This window comes from Cloeon dipterum, chromosome 1, assembly GCF_949628265.1.
Source record: "Cloeon dipterum chromosome 1, ieCloDipt1.1, whole genome shotgun sequence".
Lineage (NCBI taxonomy): Eukaryota > Metazoa > Arthropoda > Insecta > Ephemeroptera > Baetidae > Cloeon > Cloeon dipterum.
In genome coordinates, this window is record NC_088786.1 from 25018775 (window position 1) to 25045464 (window position 26690).

Sequence of the window (26690 nt, forward strand, 5' to 3'; positions counted from 1 at the left end):
TCATGTGTCAATTGAAAAGGCAGAAGTTCATTAGGAATCAAGTTATGTATTTCAATCTTATACCATAGTCTAAAATTAAGTCAGTAATCAAGAAAAAATACAACAAATTTACATCACATCCACATTTTCCTCTTGAAGTCTAGTCTTGGCAATTCGCTCCATGTCATCAATGCTTAAACTGTTAATGGATTTGTTGAAGTCCTGCGAAAAATATGTTTGCTATAGTACAAGTTGGAGAGATATTTGAATGAAAAATTAACCTTCATAAACTCATCTAAGACCTTGAGGGCCTTGTCTGGCGGCATGTGCTTCAGCAGGAATGCAAGCATGGTGTCTCGCAATCCTGGCTTGTCTGCTGCTTGACTTGTTGAATCACACACTCGTCGAATCAGGTTAATTTTGCAGCCTTCCTTCACCGCATACTCGCCGAGTTTCTTGTCATCTGAAAAGAAAAGCAAAATAATATATATACATAATTAACGCGGTTGTGTTGATTTAAATAATTTTATTATACCCTGCATGGGTTTTCCAAGGAAGAGGAGCTTCTGTTCTGCGACGGGCACGCATAGCTGTGGGCTGATGAGTTTTTTCAGATCAATGACAGACAAGTCTGGAGATACCTGCAGCAAAAGAGCAGTCTTAACATAAAATAGTGGGCGTGCAGTTCGAATCACTTACCTCAAGTAAGCACTCTCGGCCCTGAAGCATTTTGATTGTGACTTTCATTTTGCCTGCTTCCTAGCGAATTTATTACAAAATTCGTAGGGTGTCCAGTTTCTTTAAAAGGCCCCAACAGACAGAAAGGTAGTGAGAGTACAATTACAATACGAATACGGGTCAGAATGAAAACAAACCCTGTACCATATGATTGTCATGGTGGGGAGAAGCAAGGGGAAAGAAGTTTCCAACGAGAGCTCTCAGCAATTTCAATGATAGTGAGGCGGGAAATTGTTTTTGCACTTTTCAATATACACGGTGCGGGTGCGTGATCAAATCTATTAAATTATTACTATTTAAAACGCCATAATCGGACTGTGGGGTCAATTGCCTGAATTTTCAAAACATTGGCAAATTTAAAGGGGGCAAATTAAAGTTGTTTGTCTTTTTACTAGCTTTCTGGCTCACTATTATATTTTTAGGAATCACAAAAAATTCATGTTAAAGTGATAATTATATTATTACGATTTTACCTTCCTTTTCGCGCGGGTGATTGAGGAAACATCGCATTCGCCGATTAAGAATAGAAATAATGATATTGAAATGAGACTGAAAAAACAATTCTCAACACGAAGAATGTGTCCTAATTTCTAACATCTTTTTTCTTTGACCATGAATTATTTTCGTTTTATTAATGAGGTATTTTTTGTGTTTCACTTCACTTTTATAATGACTAACATCACAGCATTTTCTTCTGCGGCTATCAAAATTAATATGCTCAAATGTTTAAGGGGTATATTTCTTTATTCTCTTCATATATATACAAGATATATACACTTAAATTTACAAAGATCAAACAAAATTATAATGATATCATAATGAAAAAATTATAATATTACACAGTATTAAAAGTCAATATCATAAAATATGGAACTTAGCAAAAAAAAATAGGGCATATGAATAGAGACTTTGGCTCTTCGTCAGCGGACAACCCACGAAAGTACAGCAATAACCTCGAGAGGGTGTGCTGCCCAGTGGAGCCATTAGATAATATATTGTTTTAAAACATTTTGTTGTTTTTATCTAATTAAAATGTTGATAAAAAAGAGCATATTTTTTCTGCAAATGCCTGAAAAGTTGGCAAAAAATCGCTTTTGTGTGTGCGTTTTGTTTACACATCCGCTCTAATGTATTCAAAGATAAGAAAAACTTACGCACATATTTTATATACAATAATTACACAGAAGGGGAGCATTAACTTTTTTGATAGCATATGCTAACAATAAGTGATGTCATATTATACTAAAATTGCATACCCAATAAACATAGCCAAAGTATATAAAGTAAATAAGAAGCGCATATTAACTAAAACACACCAAAACTTCAGTATTTCATAGAAAGTCGAACTATTACAGCAAACACATTATTTTAATCAAAAATAACTAGTTAAGTGGCATTTTGAAAATAATATGGCTTTAAAATTTTCAATCGTTATTGGAAAAGAATGAAAATTTCTTGACGATTTGAGTATTTCATATTTGATTGTATAGCCAGGGAGGCAGATTACTGCTTCACATTATAGCTAAATCTGCAGTCGTTGCAACGTTGCAAGCGTCAACAAGCGCGAAAGCGAAAGAACCACGTTCCATTCATTTGACGATGTATGTCGAGCGAAACCGCTCCTTTTGGCCGTTAAACGATGCGCGATAAATAAAACAGAAAAGATTTCGGCAGCGCGCGCGTCGATAACACAAGAGAGATGCCAAGAGCGATTTTATTTGGCGTCTAGCTCCAGCCCATGCAATTTAATACACAACAGTGGCCCTGAGAGGAAACCCTGGCCGACCCTGACCCCGCATGACGCCACAAGAGTCGCTGGATTTTTTGCTCCTACGGGGAACCCGCATTTCAGCGACAAATCTTCTCAAGTGTGCTAAAAAAGCACATTGCGAAAAACAAACAAGAAAAATATCAATGGAAAGACACACGATGTATAAGATCAAAGTAAAGACGTGAGTTATTGGATCTCGAAAAATGTTTACAATTGAAATTGAATAGGTGTTGTTAATTGGAAAACGTTCCTATCAAAACATAGCCAAGAAAAGCCCGAATTGAATCTAAAAATAATTGTAACAGAAAGACATTTTTTTAAATTAACCTCTACTGAACACACGTTGAAAAGATTAGAATCAGCAAAAAATAATATTCGCTACTGATGGAGAGGAATTAAATTAGCTAAACAAATAAAATCAGGGTTTATTTAAACTAGAATATTACCACGCTTAGCTAAAAATTAAACAAGCTATCAAGGCGAGTGGTTAAAATAAGCACGCTGACCAAAATAATAGCTAGCAAAATATACAAAACATGTTTTTTCTAGTTCTCAGTTAAACAACTATTTAACAATTTTATATAAAATATATATAAAAAAGTGGTTCTCGTGAAAGTCTATAACTGCCTCCCCGCACTGGTCAAAAAATAGCAAAATTTTAGAGCAGATCTAATTTTATCAGGCACTTTCGTCAAAAAATAAAACGGAAATACCAAGCGCGACTATCATCTGTTGAAATATATATCAATCCCGGCCAGGCCGCAAACGGAACCGTGCGATCTGCGCAAAACAAACTTGAAAAAATAATATTACATCACACAATAGGCACTTCTGTTCCACTACGAACGTTTTATCAGTGGAGCGATATTAGCAAAAAGTCGCGAGAGAGTAAAAGTGCATGTGTATCGATTTTAGTCTTGTGATTCGTCAGTCGGGCAGGGCGCGCAAAAGTGGCTGAAATGAAAACACGTACACGCGGCGCGATATAGAGGCAAAAGGCAAAAAGGCAGTGGGGTTTCCTTTAGCCACTGCTGCGAAGTCGACGCCTGCGTGCGCGGTGCTCAAGTCCTGCCCGTGTGTCCTCGTGGGTGCTTCAGTCAGTGCAAGCAGTCGAGCCACTTGGTTCAGTCGAGCCAGGGCAGTCGGCGAGCGGCCACCATTTGGCCGCCTTTTTTCACCAATTCGACCGTAGAGCGGCCCTCAGCCACAGGCAGCCATGGACTCGGACATCGACAACCTGATGGGCCATATAGGTAAGGGGGCCCGGCGCAACCACTTAGTGCTTGGCATATTGAGATAATTTACCATCTGACCTGACCTGCCTTGTTTGCGCAAAGTGCTAAAATTTGCTTTCCCATGAAGGGATTTTGAGAGGAAATGAGATTTTAAGTAAGGTTTCGTCAGTTTTTGGTGTTTTTCTGTTCTTGATCACGTTTTTAAGAATATTGGACTGTATTTTTAGTTAAGAATACGTTTTCAATTTTCAAATAACGAAATGTTTTTATCTAAAAAACTTCAGCAACAAATTAGTTAGATATATCTCATTTGAATTAATGAATAACCGGAATAATCTGAATTTTCACGTTCGCTCCAACCTCTAACTTTATCTGTCCGGCGAATAAGCTGTGTTTGTTTTGCCTCGAGATTTGCAAAAGGTTGAAAGCGGGCGTGCATATGGACACACGATAGAGCAGAGCGGGTTATTTTTACTTCTAAACTACCAGAAGCGCGAGCAAGTGTGAAGCAATATAAGCCGCGCCGAGCGTGTTAGCATGCTGAGATCTTGTTGTGTTCTCATTTTTGGTTTTCAGAAGTTGGACCCTTAAAATGGGTTAAATCAGATATCTCGGTAGTTCAACCTGCAGAGCTATAATATTGCCGGAAATCGACTAAATTTACTGCAAATTGGGCTCGAGAATAATATTACTATCAAATATTTTGCTATCTTTGCTTTGCAAATAGCGATAATTCCCTTCGCATATTTATTTAATTTTGATTTCTATCGATTAAGATTGAACTACAGAAAGTGATAAGAAATTTTCCATAAACTCGTCTGGAATTTTTGACTGAAATTTAAATTTGCCAGATTGTTCGTTAGCCGAAAATATTATTGAGGCAAAATAAATGTGGGAAATGAGGGCGATATTAAAATAAACTTGCGAGAGCAGTATAGAGAAATTACTTTTCGCTGCTTTATGGCAGAGAGTGTCATACTAAACGATTCGAAATGTTATATGAGAGAAATCGTGTTTATTGCGAGTGGTTTAGTGTTTAGTTGAGCCAAAGTTGATAAAATTGAGTGAGCAAGTTGAGGTGAACCGCAATCACAGACACAAGTGTTGATTCGCTCTCGAGCCTTTTTGTCTGGCGAGATTGAAACCAGTTGGTCCAAGGTGCAAGCATCTTGAGAGAGGGAACCAGATCGCGCATGCATCACACGCATTGTTAACTGAGGCGCGCGGAAATGTTGGAAATTAATAAGATATACATATATGGGGGTCACGAATCAAAGTGCGCGACGAGATTGCAAAATTTGTGTGAGATCTCATCATGGGGGATAATAAAATACAGCCGGCAGTGGAGCATTTCACTCATCGGCTGATATGTACACACAAGAAGTGTCAAAAGGCCAGCTGAAAACTTTCATTTCAAGTTCGTCAAGATAAGAAATGCGCAGCACTGACATATATTTTTGGACAGTTTCGAATTTCATCGGTAGTATTTGTAATATTTTTCTGACTTAATCAGAAGGTAATCACATAATTAACACGCAGCAGCTATGTTAAACGACTGTTAATTTATCTATGATTATATTGAAATCATTCCTTCTCTAGCATTTCTAATTTTAACTAAATTTGAAACACAAAGTACTTTCCGGGAGCATTTTTAAGCAACACAAACCATTCTGAGAAGTACGCATTTAGCATAATATTATAATTTCTCAGAATGGTTTGAGTGCCTTACCTAGAAATTTCAAACTTCATTTATATTTTGGAATTACAATTTTTAAAAAAAATTAAAGACTATACTTCTGCTATTTAATCAAATGTTTTCGTCTCACTTATATCAAATCAGAAATACGAAAAAAACAAAATTCTTCGTTTTAATTTTTAATCCATGAAAAATATATTTTTACTTGATAGTAAAATGTGATAATGGTCTTAATATACGAGCTCATCACTAAAAGCATTTAACACCGATTAATGATAACCAGTCTAATAGTTGTGTTTACTCAGACAACGCGGTTGTGTATTTTTCTTGAACATGTACAAATACATATTTAATATTCGATTTAAGTAATTGAAAGGCCATATTATTCTTCTACAAGCAATCTGGAATAATGCCTCAATTAAGCTAAATTTTGCTATGCACGGGGGATGTATTGATTTTCGCCTGTTTTGCGAGGATATCGTGGGAGTCTATTTTGTTTGTGCCAGTCGACTCGGGTGCGAACCCTTAGGAGTGCCCGTAGCCGTGGACGTTTGTTGCGCTTGCTTTGCTCTTGGCCAAGTTATCCAACTGGTGTAAAAAGCGCGCATTTAAAACCCCTTTTACTCAATATGAATCCCATAACTGCAACCCATGCACCATGGAATTCTACGAATAATATGAATTGAAATTTCCCTTCCAGTGCTTCACCCCTTATTATGGGATGCAGCTGAGTGCCGTGTTTAATTTATGAATCAATATTTTCCGGTTTTCTTGCGACATTTTTGAAATGTAGTATAGTTGCGGGGTGGCCGTACGGGTAGGAAAAGGAATGAACTGCTCAGTTTGGCTGCTAGAGATTGACTAAATATATTTCACACTCCGCAATCTCTGCGTGCTCACATACATGAAATATCTGAGTGAATTCTTGGGATATATAACAGTTTTCGCTTCTATTAATATCAGGTATATGCAAATGAACTCTATGACGTGTTTATCATGCTGCAAATATAGGGTTGCCAATGAAAGAGTTAAAACTATACGAGATGATACTTTTCTTATTGTGCTAATGAACATCGTCTGGATGTTTCTAGGTCCACGTGCTGTGCTTGTGCTTAAGTATAACTTCAAAACAAATTTACTGGATATGCTGTTAAAAATTAGCACCGTGATAATAATAATTTTGTGCATAAACAAGAGAGCGGAAAAGTGTGACAAGCATATTTAAAAATAAATTAAAATATTCGATTTGACTATATGATGACATCCAAGTTGGGAGGAAAGGAACCACGCTAGCGTTGCTCAAAATATATATATTTCCAAAAAGAATTAGAAAAAAGTTAATTAAAACATAACCAAAAACATATTTTCGCTATAGTTGAATGGGATAATATATTGATTAAAATGATCCTTCATAACCTCTGCTCAAAATTGATAGGCTCTTATGACTTTAGACCTATTATAATTTCTATGCCCTTTCTGACTGTGCAGAATGCACTTCCCCACTCAATTTTATTGAATTGAAAATTTGCTATGAACAAAAAAATGTTGCAGGCGAATTTGGCAAATATCAGATGCGGCAGTTCCTGCTGCACATCCTAGCCGGCGGCACGGCTGGAGTACACATGCTGTCCTTGGTCACCGTTGCCGCCACCCCCGACCACAGGTGTCTGGTCGATGGAGTTGAAAGTGCGTTCAACGCCACGTACAACGACCCAGACATGAGGCAGTATATCCCCGTGGTCGATGGAGAATTTGACTCGTGCCACCTGTACGACAGTAACAACGATACCATCACCTGCAACCAGTGGGTGTACGACAACCAGTACTACAGGTCTTCCAGAGTAATAGATGTAAGCTTACAACCGACTTATACAAAATTTTAAACTCACAAAATTAATAATAAGTGTTATTTTGCAACTGAATTATTTAAAGTAATAATGAAAGTGTTTTACTCGTTTTCTTTGCCAACGCAGTGGAATATGATCTGCGACCATAGGTGGATGGCAGCGGTATCTCAGTCAGTGTTCATGTTTGGCGTATTCACAGGCGCAGTTGTTCTCGGCAGTCTTGCTGACAGGTACGGAGCTTTGAAATTTAATACGTTTTATTTTTTAATGTGATCTTAACCGTGAAGTGTATCTTCATTGCGCAACTGAACCACAATAGTTTGACGTTTTTATTTTGCTTAGCCAATTGAAAGTACCAATTAAAATTTCAGATTCGGCCGAAAGACCATTTTCTGTTTATCGGGACTGTTGCAACTGATTTTGGGAGTTAGTGTGGCTTTCTTCAGTGAATACTATTCTTTCCTATTTATGCGCTATCTTCTCGGCATCTTTGGCTCCGCCGGCGCTTACATCACAGGATTCGTGCTGAGTGAGTCTATATGCCCAGTTAAATTTTAAGCACTTTTATTTCGAACTATCTAATGTTAAAATAATAAAAGGGGCTTAGAGTGACGAAAATTTAGTACAAAAATAATCACAGATAATTTCAGCAATGGAGCTGGTCGGGCCATCAAAACGAACAATATGTGGAATATCGTTCCAGGCGTCATTCGCCCTGGGAGTGATGCTGGTGGCACTTTGGGGTGCGTTAATAGGTGACCGCGTCATGCTGCAGGTCGTCTACGGCCTCCACTCTTTGCTGATCATTCCGCACTACTGGTTTGGCTGCCCCCTCTCGAATCGTTCCCTTTTAACAAAACTCTATCCTCCCCAGGATAATGGACGAATCTCCCCGGTGGCTGTGGTCTCAGGGCAGAATCCACGAAGCTGTCAGTATTGTGGAGAAAGCCGCCAAAATGAACGGACAGGATGCGCCGGACAGAGCCTTCTACGTATCGAGAGGCATGTCCGGAATGCGGACTAAGGAGGAGATGGAGCTCAACGCACCCAAGGCAGGCATCATTGACTTGGTGCGGACGCCGAACCTGCGCGCCAAGACCCTCAACTGCGCTCTGAACTGGTTCGCCAACAGCATCGTCTACTATGGCTTGTCCCTCAACACGGGCAAGCTGCTCGGCAACCCGTACCTCATGCTCTTCATCGTCGGGCTCGTCGAGTGGCCGTCCTACATAGCCACCGTGCTGCTGATGGACAGGACGGGACGCCGGTCCCTGATCAGCTCTACCATGCTGCTCGGAGGATTTGCTTGCCTCCTTGCCGTTTTCATTCCTAATGGTAAGTTTTTTTGTTGGTGACATTCAAAGAGTTAAACAGACACTGTTAACAATAACTATCCTGAGTATTAGGCTCTTAAATTCACAACTAAACTGAATTGAAGAAAGGCTAAATAGACACACAATATCAGGGGGGGTTTTCGCAACTCTTTTTGAAATTTTAGTGTTTTTAAAAAAATACTTTTTTTAACAATAAAGTAGATGATAAATTTTCCTATTAGGCATGCAAAAATTACACTATTTTGTTAAGCATAGTGCTGCGCCAAAAAAATTACTATACTGGGTCTTCCGTTTTTAAAAATTTAACTTCATTTGAATTTTTTCAATTTTCAACAACCTATAATGAAAAGGCAACCATTGCCTTGTTTTTCAACAGTCAAAAGCTGCATTTAACCTCTCCTCACAATTATGATAATCCCGCATGCTTCTGTCTTCATTGGCATAGACCGTTCGTTTTAGTTTAACATCCACATCTAGTTTAAGTCTGTTAAACCCAACCTTTTTATCATGCTCAGTTAACACCATGATATTGTTCGAAAATTAAAATCCTAGCACCAAAATCCCATGATCTCTACTAATTGCCGTTTAGTTTTTATGAATAAATTGAGCAATAACAATAACCGTTAAATGTTGCATGTCTGTTACTAACACTGAAATTGCATGAAACATGGAATCCTGTGAAAAGGGCAAAGTATTATAATTTTTACTTCCCAAATACTCAAATTTTAACCAATATTATATTCATTTTTTAAGGCACGGTTGTCACGGTAATTGTGATGGTTGGAAAGTTTTTCATCGCGGCCTCTTTCGCCATCATCTACAACTATACAGCTGAAATGTTCCCGACAGTTGTGAGAAATACAGCTTTAGGAGTGGGAAGCATGTGTGCCCGTCTGAGCGGGGCTCTCACACCAATGATTGGTCTTTTGGTAAAATTAAGTTACTGACCCTTGAAATAATATTAAATAAGCAACGCAATTTCAGGATTCGCTTGACAAAACACTGCCAACCGTGATATTTGCCTCTTTGGCGCTGTTGGCTGGAGCCTTGGCTTTGTTTTTGCCAGAAACGGCAGGGAAACCTATGCCACAGACTCTGGAAGAGGGAGAAGAGTTCGGTAAAGGCGACACTGCGTTCAGCAGTTGCTTTGGTGGTGCGAGAAGGCGGACAGCGTCATTGGCTGTGCCAGAACAAAGTACGCCGAGGAATGACATCGCTCTAAACATTAGAGACTGAGCAAGTGCCTCCTGAATGTTTCTGTGTTAACTGTGTCTCATCGTTCTTAAAAAAATAAATATTTTGTCCATGTGAAACTAAATTTGCAAACAATTTCCTTTAAACACTCAGGGAAAGAGATGCATCAATGGAAAAAAATGTATTTTGGTTTTTGGCATTGCACTATTTATTCACAAATTAGTGCACGTAGAATATTCCTTGATAAAAATGAATAGCTTAATCTTAAGTGACTGCAAACAACGCTTAAACATTTATGAAACAAAAAGGCAGTCCACAGAATCACACAAATACCGTAATTCAGCGTCCACCAAGCACTTGGCCCTGGCCCCAGTCGTGACCGCGAGGACGCTCTGGAGGTGGTGGTCGTTGGTTGAAGTCTGCTCTGGCAGCCCCGGCCTGTGCCGCGACACCACGGACGCTTCGAGTGTTGGGGAAGTATTGGTACAGGATTGCTGGCGTGTTGAGCAGATTCGCTCCGCCAAAATCAATAGGATAGGTGAATGTCAGGAAATAGTAGAGATGGCCAACCAGAATGCCGATCAGCTCCGAAAAACCACTGTGAACACGAAAACAATCAATATTTTGCTGGCTTTGAAATTAAATTTAACTGACCCTCCTGATATGATGAGATTAAATGCGAACAGCACCCACGGCAGATACATGGCCTTGAACTGAGTGCCAAACCAAAAGTTGACGATTACATCTTTGTTGAGTTGGCACCATACATAGAGGACGCTAAGCACCATAGGGTCCATCAGGAACTGTAAATAGAATAAGACAATTTGTACGTTGAGCCGAGATGGTAGGATTCGCTCTTCAACTTACTGGCATTCCAGCCATCAACGAGATGATGAGACATGCCAGCCAGTTGAATATCAGCATGAAAAAGTAGTCTGCAGGATGGCCATCGAAAAAGCCTGAAAATAAATAAGAAGTATTAATGCGCACGCCATATGGATGAATTGATTGAAAACAACTTAGAAGCAAACAGTCCAAAACTATATTAAATGTTTTGCTAAATTACCAGCATAATATGATATTATTGTGTTTCATAGTATCATATATCATATTATTATACTATCACCAAACCCTTAAACTATGTATGTTGCAACATTTTCTCAAAATAAAACACTTAAAATAAAATCTTCCACGCCTGAGCAGTAACTAATATACACACGAGATTTAAATTTACCTGTCTCGAGTCTCAGTGAATAATTGTACAAAAAGTACAAATTTATGAGGAAATGAAAGCCTGTGCCTGGAGACAGGGGGTAGAAGAAGAGCGCAGTTGCCGCTCTCCAAATCTGAAAAAGAATTGAAATTGTAAATCCAGTAAAAAAACGTTTATACAAACAAACCTGAAACTTGTGAACGAATGATTCATAGTGGAGGTACAGGAGTTGAGGGCTGAGGAGACCGAAACGGCCCAGAAGGGTGAACCCAACTGTTAGGCCAAGCCACCACCTCGTGAATCGGGGTAAGTTCTTAAACCATTCGCCGATATCGGCCATAGTCTTTCACTAACTTCTATGAGAAAATTGGACCGTGGACAGAAAGAACGATGATACTACAGAAACAACACGAACACACGGGTTGAGCTGTTATTTGTTGTCAGAATTGGCCAAAGAGGTTGTGTTCAAGCAGAAACAACGGAGGGGAACTGCTCCCTACTCTAAGAGAATAGCAGCCAATCAGAGGAGGCCAGGATGGTTGCCTACATTTTGGGCGCGAGTCGTATGGAAAGATTACACTTTTCGCCGCGACTTTTAGTTTACGCCAACCATACTATTGTGTGAGGTTCTCATTAGAACTGGCGAGAAGTGTAATTTAGCGGAAACTGTAGACGCTGAAACTGCACCTAGTGGAATGTGAATAGGTGTTGGCGAGTCAACCTGACCGAGAATCAGGTGTAGTCGCCAATGTCAAGGTAAATATCCGTATGAGAGGATTACGAAAAACGTTTTTGACTATTATTTTGCAATTATGTATTCTTATTTCTAATGTTTTTCATAACATAATCTAGAATTATTAAGTTTTTATTCTAGTCATATTTTAGTGCCAAATTAATTAAAAATAACATGTTATAATATATTTATCAGTTTCCTTTTTTCTACATGAAATTTATATAGTTTCAATACATATATTTGTAAGTTTTTATGCAGTACAAACTAAGTTTGCTTTTTCAGATATAAAGCCATGAAGAGAACAAGATCGTCTCAATTAGTGCACTCGCAACAACCTGTAGAGTGGCGGCGGGCAGCTGAAAGTGAAGGAGACTTGTCTGATTCCGACGACGAATGGTGGAGTGACGATTCCAGTTGCAGCACTTGTTCATCTGAAGATGAAGGGTACTCCAAGAGTTCCTTAAAACTTTAAATTAGAGATCCCAGATCACTTTCAAGATATATTCCAATTAAAATTATATATTATACGATTCTTTGCAGCAGGTGGAAATTTGCTTCTGAGGCAATGTCTGGAGGAGAGCTGTTTTACATCGAGTGCAAAACTCAGAACTGGAATATTGCACAGAAGATGAAAAAGAAAACATTGCAGGGAAGCGCAAGTTCAGTTTCAAAACCAAACAAGGGATGGAAAAAAGGCGCCCATGGTAATATGCAGAAGTTATTAAAAGGACAAAAATTGAACAGATTTTCATCTTATTTTTAGGGACTTTAGCTCAAATGATGAACAGAAATCGCAAGAGCAAAAACTCTCAGAACTCGACAGAAGTGGAAGAAAAGAGTGCTCATTCAACTCAGAGTACAAATAGTCCAAATTCCAGCCCTGGAGAAATTATTGAAGTAGAATTTAAAGCGATGCTTTAGTGAGCTAGAAATCCGTTTTTTAATTTACAAGGTAAGACTCCTGGTGGAGCCTCGGAGGCCCAATCTTGGTCGTCGGGCCACCTTGTGCGAAATGATGCTGGGCATCGTGCCGGGCCGACTGAAACCAGGTAGCGAAGATGACCGAATTTTGGTTGCCGGCTTCATCCCCGACATGCCGGCATCGATGAGCAAGAAGATGAAACTGGGTACGTCTACCAGAACGAGAGGGGCACAAAAATCAATTATCTGATAAATTCTAGGGGACTGGTTGCAGTGCATCGATGGACAGCAAGTATTTCACTCTAACATCGACAGTGTACTTTTGCGGATCTGCCCAAATGCCACAGTGAATTATAAAGACGCTTTTGTTTTAATATTTTATCTAAAATATGAATTAATCATCAGGTCACTTTGCGCCTCCGCAGAATTGAGGATGGTACCAATATTCACGCTGCGCCCTACTTGTTGTCAAAAGTAAAATGTGAGAGAAATAAATTTTTATAAAATAATACGATTGCTTTCTAGGGTTTAGAAATCGACCACTTGCTGCAAATATTGTGCAAAGGCTCTGCTGCCGCTGCAAAAGGCTCCTTGTTGCTACTGGAGAAATCAGATAAAATAATTTACAACTATCCGCAAGGAGGGGATTTGGTTGCAAACAGAGGAATCTTCATTACTCTTTGCCATTTTCTTGAAGATACCTTCATAGTGAAGCCTCAAAGGTTTGGAGCGTTTTGCTGAACCAAGCTCGTTAGTTAATCTTTAATTTTTAGTACTCGAATCCTGTTTGAAGACCGACCCTTCACCGTGCTATATTTAAGCGATGATAACCACGTTTTGCTGCTTGCATTGCCTGCTGACAAGCAAGTTCATATTTTTAGGCATATTATTATTATTAAATTATTGTGGTTTCCTAGGATATGTGAATCTTTGGCCGTAGAGGTATTCAGAAAGTTTGTTGATGCTATTCACTTCACATACCACTCCTTTGTCAGGTAAGACTGACAATGAGTCATTAAGCGAATTTATTTAACGATTTAATGATATAGGTGCGCGGAGGATTACAAGCTTCGCTTAGACCTTTTAGTAGATTCCCTGCTCAAACAAGTTTGCAACGAGGAACAGCAACTGCTGTTCCATACGCATTCAGCAACCCTTCCAATCAAAATACAAATTGAGGTGGACAGCGCTCTCTCTCTTGTAGAAGCAGCTCCAACAATAACCAAAGTATTTAAACCATTCCAAAAATCGACACCGCATAATTTCCTCTACCTTAACAGTTTTCTTCAGATTTGTTTCTCGTCATTGGATCTTGTCTTTATTACAAGGTAAAAAAGCAAACTGTAAGTCCTTGAATGAATTTTAATTACATCCCTAGAACGTTTGTGTGCGCAACCACTTGCCTGACGATCTGTTAAGCCCTCTGACCTGTCTTTTGTGGATCCACAATATTTTGTCTTTGGAGCACTCTGGCTTGCCTTTGCAACGATTGCTGGCTTGGAAGGAAGTTTTCCCACCAGACCAACAAGTGCCACATGATGCATACGACGAAACGCCTGGCAGATACTTCATCCTACTTCTTGGCCAAGTAACAAATAACGCGTGTTCTAGTCATGTAGTTCTTATGAATGATTGGAATTTCAGAACCAACTTATCCTTGCAGTTTTGATAAAGTGCGATTTTTTGAATGAAAGGTAACGCAGACGTTCACGCGAAATAGGAAAGAGTTTAAAAATATTTATAACACAGCAACAGCGATGTGATGAAGCCCAGCGTCGCCTTCATTGAACAAGTGCAAGAAACTCTCGACAATTTACAACTCGTGGGCCTGGCCAACGTGCTTGACTCTTACTTGTAATAGATGGCAGTAATTTGGTGACGTAACCAACTAAATCGCATTAATGTTTTCTAGGGACGATAAGGGAGGAGAAAGTGCAGAAAAAGTGTCCGTTTCAGATCAGCAAAGCAACTCATCAGACCATAATTTTTCGCATCGCAGCGGCAGTGTTGAAGGTAAAAATTCAAATCAGGCAAAAGATAAAGAGGACTAAAATATATTATAGGGATCAAAAGATATTCTCCAAAGAGAAATAGCAGTCGCCTTAGCATAAATTCTGAAGGAGAGACGATCAGTGAGACTAGCTCAGAGGCAAGTTGGAACAGCAGTGAAGTTTTTTCATACGGGCGTTTGAACAGATACAAATCTCCCAGCAGGTCAATAATTACTTAAGAGTGTTTGACATTAGACTTATAGGTTAATTGTTTTTCAGGCTTTTGATGGAGCCTTTTGAGCGTAATTTGAATGCTGTGCTGGTTTTGAATGGAAGAGAAAGTGTCATTTTGGCCAATAATGCGTCCAAAGACAGTTTGGACAGGCAAATTGACTTGATCAGGATATCTTTGATGAGCACTATGAGCGAAAGGAAAAGCAGGAACGGAGTTATGGAGGCGATTATTGAGTGCGGATTTGTACTTGCGAGCAGAGGGCGTAAATCGGATGAAGTCTGTCTTGTCGCTTGGTACGAAAAATTCACTTAAATTCTTAACTGCCATAGCATAATTAAAAATCTTTCAGTAAGAGGCTATCAATGGACGGCAGCGCGAAACTCAAGCTAGTTTTTGTCTGGAGCGATGATATAGCAATCAATTTCAATGAGTTGTCAAATAGGCTGTCTTTCTTATCAGTTTAAATTTCATGGATTTGGAATTGATATCGATTTGTAATAATTAAAAGAGACAACTTGAAGTGAAAATACGAGATTTTAATGTTCAATAAAGATCAGCAATGACATTCAAGTATTTCTGCATCACTTTCATTTGTTAATACTACTAATATCTTTATTAAAAAATTTGAATATGCGGAAAATGTGATTTTTAAATTCAAATGTTAAGAACCTCACCTTGAGGCAAAGTCACGGGGTGGATGTTATGGGCACAAAATTCAGCGGAAGTGGGCCACCAGGGCACTGCTGGCTGGCTTGGCGGTGGTGCTTGTTGCAGTCTTCTTCTTCTGGTCCTTTGGGAATACCTGCCACAGGCGAATCGTTTCATCTGCTCCAGCAGACAAAACCACTTGTCCATCGGGAGACAGGCACAAAGTGAGAACTCTCTGGCTGTGTCCAATCAGCTCAGCAATCTGGAATTAAACCGGTGATAAATGAATCAGTTTAATACAAAACGCTTGACGTGCAAACCTTATCCAATGATGGGAATTTCCAGACGTTGATTTCGTGGTTGGAGTATCCATGCCCAGAAACTATTTCCTTGTACTCCGTGGACCAGGCGAGCGAGCAAACTTGAGACTTGGTGTCAATTGCGCTCATATTGGTGCCGGTGCGGACATTCCAAAATCGAATGTGTCTGTCTGCAGTGCCGCCTCCCGAGGCAAGCACTCCACTTTGCCATGGACACCAGGCGAGGGCCTTGACAGCCGCTTGGTGCGCGCTACAAAATTACCAAATAAATTATTAACTGGCTGCTATCCCTGTGTAAAATTAAAGGTTAGCATGGTTACATTACAATATGAAATCTAACAAACGATATAAGTGTGATTTTTTATTAGGCAATTCAAAAATTTACCATAAACAAACCAACAATTAGAAAAATTAAGACATTTTTAGATTTTAAAGAAAATAAGAAACAAAAAATAATTTAAGAAATTAAGGAATTTCATCAGATTAGGCTAATAAAAATCAATAGTAAAATTTAAACAAATTTATTTTTTTTTTAATTTTGAGACCACGGGTAGGCTCTGGAAGCTGGCGGTTATAGTGCATGCAGGTCCCAAGAAAATGTACGTAAACAATATCCAATCACTCACTTGAAAGTGTGAATCGGCGTGGCATCTGCATGCATGTCTGATGGAGACCGAGGCCAAATGTAGAGCAAATTGTCATTGGAACCTGAGGCAAGGTAGCTGCCGTCTGGAGACCACTTCAGACCACACACCTCCTGAGTGTGATGATTTGATTCGGCAACAAGGTAGTTAGCTGCTCGCACGTCGTGGTGGTGAATGGCACCAATGCGGGACCCACTGCTCAGGACAAACATGTTCCAAGACATGGATGCAACCCTGCTTGTGTGGCTCCACATTGTGCGCACCTAGAACATTGTTAATTTACGCTGTTAACAAATTAACTGCACAATAGAACCAACGAAATCGATGGTGACATTTGCTTTAATCTATTTTTCATTTCTCACCAAGTTTGGTTTGAGACATAATTTAAGACACCTATCCTGCGCACAGCTCCTAGTGGATTTTTCAAAAGAGCAATTTTGACTAATCAACAAATTTGTTAAGAGAATGCAAAAAACAATTTTTTAATATATGTTGCCTAAATGAATTTGTAACAAAGCGCGGTGCAGCTTAAACAGAAATAAAGTCCAACCTGTTTAATTTGGTTACAATCCCACAATTGCACTTGACCAGTTGTATTTGCCACGGCCAAAATTTGACCCTCCTGAATCCATGAGACTGATGTAACATAATCCTCTGCTCCTGTCAGTTCCATCAGCTGGGTGATATTTCCGGTCGCCTCATTCCACAAGTAAACAGCATTGCGGAGCGCAACAGCTAGAATATTGTTTTTTCCCCAGTCAACTAGATTGAGATCTGTGCGTTCAACATTAGATGCATGTCAGCAATATATTTGGTAAGATTACAGTAGTCATCCATGATATCAGGAGCATCCAAAATCTTTTCTGGCATTGAAGGGATCACTCTAGTTGTAGCTTTTGACTTGAGGGATGGAGTTCTTCCACTGTCGTAGATCATTCTCATATTGTTTGCACCCTGTATATAAAATAAATTAATATTTTAATAACTGCCAATATTAGCATACAAGAGATGTGGGAGCTTTTTGACCAAACTGCATGACTCTTCGATTAGACAAGTCGCCTCCAAAAAGATTATCACTCATCACCTTCCTGTCTCTCTGGTTTTGAGAATTTGACTCATTTTCTTCATCTTCATCTTTTTTTGTTACCTGTTTTTATAAAAAAAAAATCTTATTAAAAATTCATGTAAAAATATTAACTTACTAAGAAATTGGCTAGATCAAAGTCAGTTGCACTCCTATTAGGAATAAATCTGTCACCCCAAGTAGGCGTCTTGCTTCCTAAAAACTTGAGCGTTAATTTTTATGTTGCAGCAGTTTGAAATGTTATACTCGAGGGAGATTTAGCGATCCCTTTAGATGGAGTTTTTCTGTTGTTTCCATTGGAACTTCTTCCAGGTGTTTTGCTCCCTTTAGCAGATATTGATCCATTCAATGATTTATTGAAGGACTTGCTCATGGACTGTCCCAGGATCGATTGATTCAAAATCGAGCTCGAAGTGTTACTGTAGCTTCTGAAATAGATAAAATTTAATGGAATGAAATCATTGTTTTTTGCGATATTGATGGAGGCCAATTTGAAATCCTTACTGCTCTTTTCCAGGTCGCTGCTGAGACTTGCTTCGCTTTCGAATAGGTTCATCCAATGACAGCGTTCCTATGAGATCATTTAAACCGGTAGGCATGCTTGCCGAATTCAACGAGCCCAGCATGATTCTGAAATATGTTCTCTGGTTATAAATATATGTGAAGAATATGAGATGGTAAGCAGAAATTCTTACGCGTTTTTCATGCAGGAAATGTACAAGTCTTTTGAATAATAGCCTCGATTAATGAAGGAAAACGTATTGCATATACGCAAAATCAATTTATATTTAAAAATTGTGTTATAAATCTAGACAATTCACCAACGAAAATAGTAAAATGTAATATCTACACGTTCAGTCTCAGAGGTGCTTGGTGCTTTTAAATATAACGAATAACGAACTATTCAGACGCAGTTTAACCCGCAGCCACGAACCGCCGGCAAAATCATCCAATCAAATTGAGAATCGAGCATCAAGTTGACGTCACCTGTTGAGGAAAGCTGAAACGATAGTAGTGTGATGTAAAGACTGAAGAGGTCACTAGATGTTTCCTACTTTCCTAGCAGAGAATTCATATAGCCAATCACCGATTTTGATCATCTGCAACCAGCCAACAGGAGGAAGGAGTCGGAAGAAGGAGGCTGACGGTCAAAATTGCTTGAGGCAAAACGCACAGTTGCACCAACAATTTAGGGGCACGCTAACTCGCTTAACGAATACATATTTGATTTCTAAATTTCTTTTCGGGCACTGCTTACTTGAAACTTCTCCCAGCAATTCCCAGCTATTAACTTTTTTGCAGTGGTCCAAATCCGCAGTAGTGCCACGGGCAGCACAGGAATTCGAAGACCCTTGTTATGTTTTGGCAGCTCTGTCCTTGGATTCGTCCTTGAATCCCGTCCATTGTTATTGTCTCTCATCGCGGGCCTAAATTCTATGAGCCAGGAATGGTAAATCCATCAGTTGGCGGTCGTCCTTATTAGTACAAGGTACGTGCAGCAGCGCAAATTTATTATTCCATCAAAGACAGTTCATTTTTGGTCTGGGCGCGGAAGCGCGGGGGGTCTATGCAGGGGCACAAAATGCGAATGAACCTGTTGCTTGGTGCATGCTTTATTTACATTCAACCATCTACCAGTACCAACAGTGTAGTGTGGGGGTACGAATCATGGCAGGGGACATGGGCAGAAACGAATGTTTGAGTGATTCACTCGCTGAGATTGCAGTGAAACACGAGTGATGCGCGTTCCAAGAATCGCATTACACAGTCTTTGCGCTCAGATTTGTGCCGACTCGATGTTAATGCTGAGCCGCGTCTTTTAGTGTTAGGTTGCTTTCAGCCTCGTGCGCTTCCTTTCGATTGTATTTTCGACTGTTGCTCCTTTTTCCAATGGCAAAGTCGGAATATTTTCTATTTTTACTTTTCCATTGTTATTAAATTTCGTAAATTTCTGACATCACGTGGGTTTTGAAAAGCATTTTTGTGCAATAATTGCAGCCCAAGCAAAATGGAAGGGCTTCGAAAAGAATTGGAGGCGCTCGTGCCCGAGCAGGAGGCCCCCAAGGACCTGAGTGTGAAGGTGCGGCGTCCAAAGCCCGTGCCACCCCCGTTGGACCTTCGACTTGGTGCGGTGGCAGAGTCGTACCGGCTGCAAGCGCCGCCGCCATCCCCCCTGAGCCCGACCGGGCAGAAGTCGCTGCCCTTCCGCAAGCGGGCGCACAGCCTATCGAGCCAGGAGGTTGCCACCACGACCACCTCGCCGGCGCCGTACGTCCCCGCCTCGGCCGGCATCAAGGAGGAAGCCCCGTGCGGCGTCGTCAGGGGACCCTTCAGCGTGGAGCGTCTCTTGGCGCCCCCGTCCGCCCTGCTCAGCCCGTCCTCGCTGGGTTCGAGCCAGGAGGAGTTGTGCTCTCCCCTTTGGCCGCCTCAGCAGCCTCGCGGCCCTAGACCGGTCTGGCACTGCTTTGCGGCCGGCTCCAAGGTCAGGTTCGGGGCAACCTGGCAGATGGTGGAGGAACTGGCACCCTCGCGGAGTCCTGAGTGGCCCTTGCAGGTGAGCTTTAACTTTGGTTACGACCTTTCTCTCAAAACTCTTATCTCAGATGCTATATTATGAAAAATGAATCATAGCGATCATTCTGACGCTTTGCTTGAGAGCTAATTTTTTTAGTCGTACCGCTACAAATCAAATTGGACATTTTTGCTGTGACAAGTTATAGTTAATTTGACTGAATATCACGCAACGGGCCAACATCTATTCCTCAAATTAACTATAACTTGTTACATTACTATGAAGTAGTGTTCAACTCAATTAATTTTTTCTTTTTTTCAAACATTTGAAATCTATTGCATTGGTGAATTCTGCTTATGGAAAGATAAAAATTGTTTCAAGGAATCGCCTTGGTTCTTCTAATTTAATCAGATTTTGAAGCCTGTTTTCATTGAAGCAAAATAATTACTTTCATTGACCGCGTGGACGAGGAAATTTAATCGATTTTAGTTATTTCTGTCGTCACGTAAAAATTTAACAGCTTTTGACTTGGAAAACGAAAATTATAGCCAGGTCTTTAGTGATTCAAGAGTCATTTCAAATTTCTGACTAACCTAGCTCCATTTTTATCATCAGAAAAACATTGTTTATTTATCAAAGTTATTTATCAATCAATTAAGTATTTCGGCAACTGCAAGAGTTTTTATCATGAAAAAAGGTTTGTCATTTCACAAACTGCGCAGTTTTATTCCACAGTTAATAATTAGTAAATAAATCCTGGACCCATAATAAAACCTCACGGAAAACTTCAAAATTAATTTAATATTAAGTTTCAAAAATTGCTCAGTATGGCGAGAGATTACCTTGTAATTAATCGTTTTTGTAATATTTTGCTTTTTCATGCAGTATTTTCTTGAAATTATTTTATGTAAAGACATTCAAGACGAATGAAGTATATATCATATTTAATAATATCTTATCAGTCAATTGCAGAAACTACATTTTAACTAGATCAAACAAATGCTTGGTGTTAAACTAGTTTAAAAATATTTGCAAATTGTAAAACTCTATTGTTATGTCTAAAATTACCGAAAGGAAAATTTACGACCACTGAACTTAATTACTAATTCGAAAAACTTGTTTGTTTATTTCGCTTCTCTTTGAAATGATAATCCCAAACGTAAATTTTGCTAATGCCAATGAATATACTTTTTTTGCAAATTCAACGGACACGCCATCATTTTTTTTTTGATAAAATTATTTTTGGTTTCAATGTCAAATATATGGTGACTTCCTGTTACACTATGGGCTTATATCCAATGGTATTTTCAAGGACACTGTTCAACCTATGGCTCTATTGAATCAAATTGTACAATTTTAGTTTTCAACAAAAAAAATTAGTTTTGATTTGACATTACAGGTGTACCATACATGCAAAATTAAATCAATCACAAAACATGGGCATGCGATTGCTTATTGATTATTATTTTCATGATTTGATTTCTGATTCTTTTCACTAATTGGTTAAAATAGGATTTTTAAGTCTAAAAATAATGCTATTGGAGAAAACTACTCTTGGCAGATGTTGTACTTGAACAAAAGATAAATGTTGAAGTAGCCTAATAAATTGTCAAATGTTGCCATTTTATTGTTCATTCAGTAATTCATATTTGTTTTAATGTAATTAAAACTTTTCTATTTTGACGTATTATCCATGACTTACCTAAATCCCGAAAATTTTTCTTCATTCTTTTTCAGACAATTTCCATTTTTCCCCTTTTTGTGGTTATCTTTCTTTTATCTGTTTATGTTGGTAGAAAATAGCGTGCCCGTTCCTCATTCGTTCCATGCCCTTGAATACCCTCACCGCTAACATACCTCCTATTCCCATTTGTTTTATTTGTTAAGGCCTCTCAACCTTATAATGGCTCCTTCCCTTGTTCAAAGTTTTGGTGAAGAGCTTCCTGTTAGATAAGTGAAATTGGAACTATTTTTAGTACGTTTATCGTTTGTACGTTATCAAAAGCAATAAAACGTGAACTTAAGGAACACCCACCTCTATTTACTAAAAATATTCAATATTTATGAATCACCTTATAATGTCTCTATTTTAATTCCAATTAAAATATTGAATTCAGATCAGTTTTGTTGTTGTCGGTTGGAAGAAAAAAATGATTTATATTTTTTCACTCCTTCTAATGCAGTGAATCATTGTGGCAACACAATAAATAATCAGATTTTTAACCTGCGCAGGTCGAAAACATTCATCTATATGGTCAGCGGATGATTCTCCAAATGCACCAACCCGCTGAAATCTGTAGACCTTGGGAAAGTGGAGTTACGGCCGAATGTGAGCTTGAGCATCCTTTCTTCGTCCAGGATAAAGGTGAATTATTCAACGTTTTTATAAAGGCTTGTAATAAATTTAATGTTCCCCTAGGCTGGTGCGCTGCGTATCCTGAGCTGACCATGCAGAAGTATGGCATGATCTGTCAGCCACTTGACAAAGGAGACGTCTTGTTGGCCCCGACCAAGCTGCCGATAAACTCTCCCGACATTTGTGACAGATTCAAGAGGTGATTGTTTTTTAAAACGCGGTATTTCAGTGCACACGATAACCTAAATTTCGCAGGTTCTCGTTCACCCCTGAAGAGCAGCACGTTGTTCTGTCTACCATGTCTCCTCAGGTTGGCTCAACCTCGGACGGTCTCCTGTCGCCACCCGTGTCTCCAGTAAAGAAAATCGTAGACCCAAACCGGCCAAAGCGGCCAATGAATGCATTCATGCTCTTCGCAAAGAAACACAGACTGGAACTCATCCAGAAGCACCCAGGGAAGGACAACAGGTGAACTTCTAAAACATATGCTAAATTACGAATTTCAAAAATGCAATCCTCACTGTTCGTAGGGCCATAAGCGTGCTGTTGGGGGAGTCGTGGCGCAGTCTGCCGCAAGAGGAGCGAGACGTGTTCGTGCAGGAGGCGCGTTCGCTCGCCACGGAACAAAAACGGTTGCACCCTGACTGCTGGAAGCGCAAGAGGTCGCACTCGACCCCCAGCTAGATCTCACGACCAAAGATCTCTCAATTGTCAGCCTCGCTCGACCAAAGACAACAATCAACAGCCACTGGCCGTCTCTTTCTTCCAACTTTGTTTAGGACTCAGTTCAAAATAATTATTAAGGTTTGGGTTAAGTTGCCCGCGGAAACTAAATCACGCGGAGTTAGAATGGTACTGTTTATGATATAAGCGACTGTAAGAATTGTTGGTTGACTTATTGTTTTGCGTTTTAGCCAAGAGAGCACTTGCAAAGTTTTGAATTGATCCACTAAAGCACTGCCAGTTAAGCGTGGATTCAGCGGTTGTTATCGTATCGCTTGGACGGAATTCTATTTAAGGTTTTTCTATGATGTTGGATTCCAGTCCTTGCATGATTGATCACAACCGCTTTTCCACGTATCAGGTTTCTGGTCGTTTCGTTGCCAGTTAACGATTAGAACTAAGAACTATGTTGCAAGTGCAAAGCCTGACCGTTTGGACAGCTCATCACCCTACTCCAATGTTACAGAATAATGATTAGCGGCGCGAAACTTGCCAGCGAGTATATTCCGTTTGCAATCGTGATAATTTGGAAAGATGTCTTCCCTGTTTCTACCTGAACTTCAGAAATCTATTTTTCAAAATGTTGACGGAACACGTTATCATAAATTTATTGAAGTTGCAATGGAAAGAGAAAGAAAACTACTGTTGAATTTAGCTAATTAGCCCTATTTAGATCAGCCAGCCGAGTGCAATATTGACCATTTTTTTATGAAACGGCTGGCTCGGCGCACAAGACAATAGAATGTGGCATTTGAGGACTGACTGTGATATGTGCCTCTCACTCAATACCAGATGGATCTTCATGGACGATCTCACCCAAAATCACACTCGCGCCCACCAGGGCAGCTGAATTCGAAACAAACGCATGATTTGAATCTGATCTCATTTTGCGACCGGCCAAATGAGCGAAATTCGAAGTTGAATCCAGAGTCAGTTATTCATTTGGGCAGAGATTACTACCACAACACTATGAATAATTGTAGCTCTGATGATTGCTATTGCATAGTTTAGCTTTTTAAGTAATGTATTTTAACTGTCAGTTTACAGTAAAATTTAGCATAATGCATCGAATGTAATGTTCTTGTATGAATACTTCACCATTTTTTCATATGGCTGCAAACAAAGCAACTTCATGTTTTTACCAAATAAAGTCGATAATTCAATAAAACGTAATGTTTAATTTCCACGGTCAACTATCCAGAATTCATTAGGGCAGGAACTGGTTGTACAACTTTTCGTGCTCCTTGATTTCAAATCTCGGGACAAAGTTGACGCCAATGATTTCCACAAATCCTTCGTCCAAGGCTGGCTCTTCATAGTTTTTCCTGCAAGCATTGCAAGATGTATCAATCTCGATATATATTTTGGTATTCTGCATCGTTTTTCTTACTCGTACTGTCTGACGATCATTTCACTGATGGGCGCGTGGCTGGAATCAGTTAACTCTCGAAACTGGAAGTGAAAAAATGACGTGGTGTTTTCAAAGGGTAAAGTGAAATGGTACGCACCCTGATGTTATGCCTGCAATGCTCCTTGGATGTGAGCATTTTGAAGCATCGGCTCTTAACTCCAGTTTGCTTAGCGATGGCTAAAAACCTTGCTCTCGCCTTTTTGTCTGGATTCGTGTTGTCGACTACAACGCTTGCCCTTCTGTCCAATGTCTTTTTAACTTCCTGGATACACTTTTGCACCGACTTGAGCTGGTCCATATTCACATAGGTGTATGACGACAGATGCTGACGAGCAAAAGTGCTTTTTCCAGATCCCGGGCCACCAACCATGACTACTAGTTCAGGCTCGGACACTTCTAGCTTTGCTGTTGGTGGATCCACGAGGGGATCGTTCGCAGATAATTGCAACGGCTGGAAGTTTGGGAGCGAAAAAGGCGCCGCTGTTTGGCCCTATAAAAATATTTTAGTTTGCGAGAGTGACATTGTGACCATTGGCCTACTTGAAAATGCTCCTCGGGAGTGAAAAATTCAATTCCAATGTTCATCGCAAACAGTCTGTCGGAGCATGAGAAGTCCTTCTTTTTCTTGGGAGCCCATTTTTCAGGTCTGCCAGCTGCATCGCCGCAATAAAAGCTATCAGATATACTGATGGGGACTCCATCATTCTTAAAAATAATAAATCAGGAAATTGTGAAATATTTCGTCCTCTAATCATACCTGCTCAGACAAGTACTTCCACATTCCAGTAAGTGGCTTGCGATAGATGCTGGTGCCAGTTGAAATGAATGCTTGTATTGGCACACCCAATTTCCTTGCAATATTTTCCACCTATGAAATAAAGACAAAAATTAGTTTTGTAAATATTACAGGTATTTTCTACAATAATACCTTTCGTTGGAATTCAGAGATAACTATTCTATGGGTCCCAATTCCAGCCTGATTTGAAAAAATAACGAGCTTGTACCCATCAGCATGGAATTTCTTCAGCTTGCCAGGAATTTCAGGCAAGAGAATCTGCCAGTCATCAGCGTCTCTTGGATACACTCGGCCGGACTTTGTTCCAATTAAAGTCCAATCCAAATCGTAGCTGGCCACTTTGCTTGAATGATTCATGCCGTGAGGAGAGAAGACCAACATTTTTCCCTGATCCACGGTTTCCCATTTTCCGCCAGATAAGCCGTTTCTCATCAAAGATTCCATTCTTGCTTTTTTTGGTTGGGTAGCATCAACTTCATCCGGTGTTGCTCCTTGGGCTGCAGCTCTTTTCATAGGGGGTGGTTCAAAGACAATTCTGTGCTTGAAGAATCCTTCTATTAATTCGATCGAGTCCTCGTGACACAATAATCTAGTTTCCCCTTTGAAGAGTTGGATCCCTCCTTCCAGGATACTTGGATTATCACCAAGTTGCTTCGCGAGGACCGTGTTCTCTTTGTAGTTTGCAGTAAAGGACACTAAGCAATGAATGAACTGTTTAGTTTAAGCACATATTATTATTTCTTGTAAAATTTCTTGAATGAAGAATTAAATACACAATTCATAATATGTATTATAAAATATCAATTATCATACATATATGATTTTTTATTTTCAATATGATTTTTAATAATTTTTTCTTTGATCTATAAACATTTAATTAATACAAGATTGAAAAGATTCAGTCCAATTTGAGATTTTAATCCACTGTTACCTTGTTTCCTGGAGCATCTTTTATTCTGTATTTTGGTTTCAGGAGCTCTGCCAATAGGAACCTCTTTTCCATCCGGCAAAAGTATTGGATCGTGCGAGTCTTCGACGCACTTGATATAACATTTCTTACCCATTTCCGAGTCGACCGAAATAAATACTTTTTCTTTTATCAAGTTAATACCTAGTTAATACCTTGAAGAGCTATTTTTACGATCGACAAGTAAGTAAGTATGTCATTGTAGTTCTCAGATCTTCAGATATAAGAGATTAACAATACAGTTGAACAGGCGGCTTTATCTGGGCGTGACGTTTGCCCATTGTTTGTTTTCATATTTTCTTGACGGCCTGTTAAACTGTTAAAGGCAAGAATGAAAAAAAG

The 26690-nt window shown here is 39.5% G+C and overlaps 7 protein-coding genes across 8 annotated transcripts; 3 read left to right on the top strand and 4 right to left on the bottom strand.

The window, feature by feature from the left end:
- Positions 1 to 26: 26 nt before the first annotated feature.
- LOC135947740 (ubiquitin-like protein 4A) lies at positions 27 to 845 on the bottom strand. Its single transcript, XM_065496670.1, has 4 exons — positions 679 to 845; positions 515 to 620; positions 261 to 442; positions 27 to 201 (listed from the first exon to the last, which is right to left on the bottom strand). The coding sequence occupies exons 1-4, from the start codon at positions 724 to 726 to the stop codon at positions 109 to 111; spliced, it is 429 nt and encodes a 142-aa protein (XP_065352742.1). The 5' UTR covers positions 727 to 845; the 3' UTR covers positions 27 to 108.
- Positions 846 to 3527: 2682 nt separating this feature from the next.
- Positions 3528 to 9918, top strand: LOC135934480 (organic cation transporter protein). The gene is made up of 8 exons (XM_065476256.1): positions 3528 to 3741; positions 6971 to 7269; positions 7393 to 7496; positions 7638 to 7795; positions 7917 to 8085; positions 8141 to 8601; positions 9354 to 9529; positions 9585 to 9918. Exons 1-8 carry the CDS (start codon positions 3705 to 3707, stop codon positions 9834 to 9836), a joined length of 1656 nt encoding a protein of 551 aa, XP_065332328.1. The 5' UTR covers positions 3528 to 3704; the 3' UTR covers positions 9837 to 9918.
- Positions 9919 to 9978: 60 nt separating this feature from the next.
- On the bottom strand, positions 9979 to 11462 carry Der-1 (derlin-1). Its single transcript, XM_065476260.1, has 5 exons — positions 11195 to 11462; positions 11029 to 11140; positions 10662 to 10753; positions 10449 to 10597; positions 9979 to 10392 (listed from the first exon to the last, which is right to left on the bottom strand). Exons 1-5 carry the CDS (start codon positions 11345 to 11347, stop codon positions 10134 to 10136), a joined length of 765 nt encoding a protein of 254 aa, XP_065332332.1. The 5' UTR covers positions 11348 to 11462; the 3' UTR covers positions 9979 to 10133.
- A 131-nt stretch (positions 11463 to 11593) lies between these two features.
- in (protein inturned) lies at positions 11594 to 15460 on the top strand. 2 transcript variants are annotated; one of them, XM_065476255.1, is made up of 19 exons: positions 11594 to 11763; positions 12023 to 12184; positions 12284 to 12444; positions 12504 to 12637; positions 12693 to 12867; positions 12922 to 13007; positions 13067 to 13135; positions 13187 to 13383; positions 13435 to 13524; positions 13579 to 13656; positions 13711 to 13888; positions 13942 to 13989; positions 14040 to 14249; positions 14306 to 14355; positions 14411 to 14515; positions 14574 to 14674; positions 14725 to 14875; positions 14932 to 15180; positions 15237 to 15460. In XM_065476255.1, exons 1-19 carry the CDS (start codon positions 11756 to 11758, stop codon positions 15349 to 15351), a joined length of 2367 nt encoding a protein of 788 aa, XP_065332327.1. In that variant the 5' UTR covers positions 11594 to 11755; the 3' UTR covers positions 15352 to 15460. The 2 variants fall into 2 exon arrangements, with proteins under 2 accessions (XP_065332327.1, XP_065332326.1); XM_065476254.1 differs by having other exon boundaries at positions 11597 to 11763; positions 12281 to 12444.
- Positions 15403 to 18427, bottom strand: fzy (cell division cycle 20 protein fzy). The gene is made up of 10 exons (XM_065476257.1): positions 18279 to 18427; positions 18088 to 18213; positions 17830 to 18011; positions 17702 to 17778; positions 17503 to 17646; positions 17324 to 17453; positions 17050 to 17273; positions 16482 to 16762; positions 15856 to 16105; positions 15403 to 15797 (listed from the first exon to the last, which is right to left on the bottom strand). The coding sequence occupies exons 1-10, from the start codon at positions 18287 to 18289 to the stop codon at positions 15603 to 15605; spliced, it is 1620 nt and encodes a 539-aa protein (XP_065332329.1). The 5' UTR covers positions 18290 to 18427; the 3' UTR covers positions 15403 to 15602.
- Positions 18428 to 18677: 250 nt separating this feature from the next.
- Positions 18678 to 24342, top strand: LOC135934484 (HMG box-containing protein 1-like). The gene is made up of 6 exons (XM_065476259.1): positions 18678 to 19072; positions 19582 to 20137; positions 22328 to 22460; positions 22515 to 22650; positions 22707 to 22919; positions 22982 to 24342. The coding sequence occupies exons 2-6, from the start codon at positions 19592 to 19594 to the stop codon at positions 23133 to 23135; spliced, it is 1182 nt and encodes a 393-aa protein (XP_065332331.1). The 5' UTR covers positions 18678 to 19072; positions 19582 to 19591; the 3' UTR covers positions 23136 to 24342.
- PNKP (Polynucleotide kinase 3'-phosphatase) lies at positions 24335 to 26636 on the bottom strand. The gene is made up of 7 exons (XM_065476258.1): positions 26313 to 26636; positions 25514 to 26076; positions 25343 to 25453; positions 25126 to 25290; positions 24683 to 25075; positions 24565 to 24626; positions 24335 to 24499 (listed from the first exon to the last, which is right to left on the bottom strand). The coding sequence occupies exons 1-7, from the start codon at positions 26443 to 26445 to the stop codon at positions 24382 to 24384; spliced, it is 1545 nt and encodes a 514-aa protein (XP_065332330.1). The 5' UTR covers positions 26446 to 26636; the 3' UTR covers positions 24335 to 24381.
- Positions 26637 to 26690: the final 54 nt, after the last annotated feature.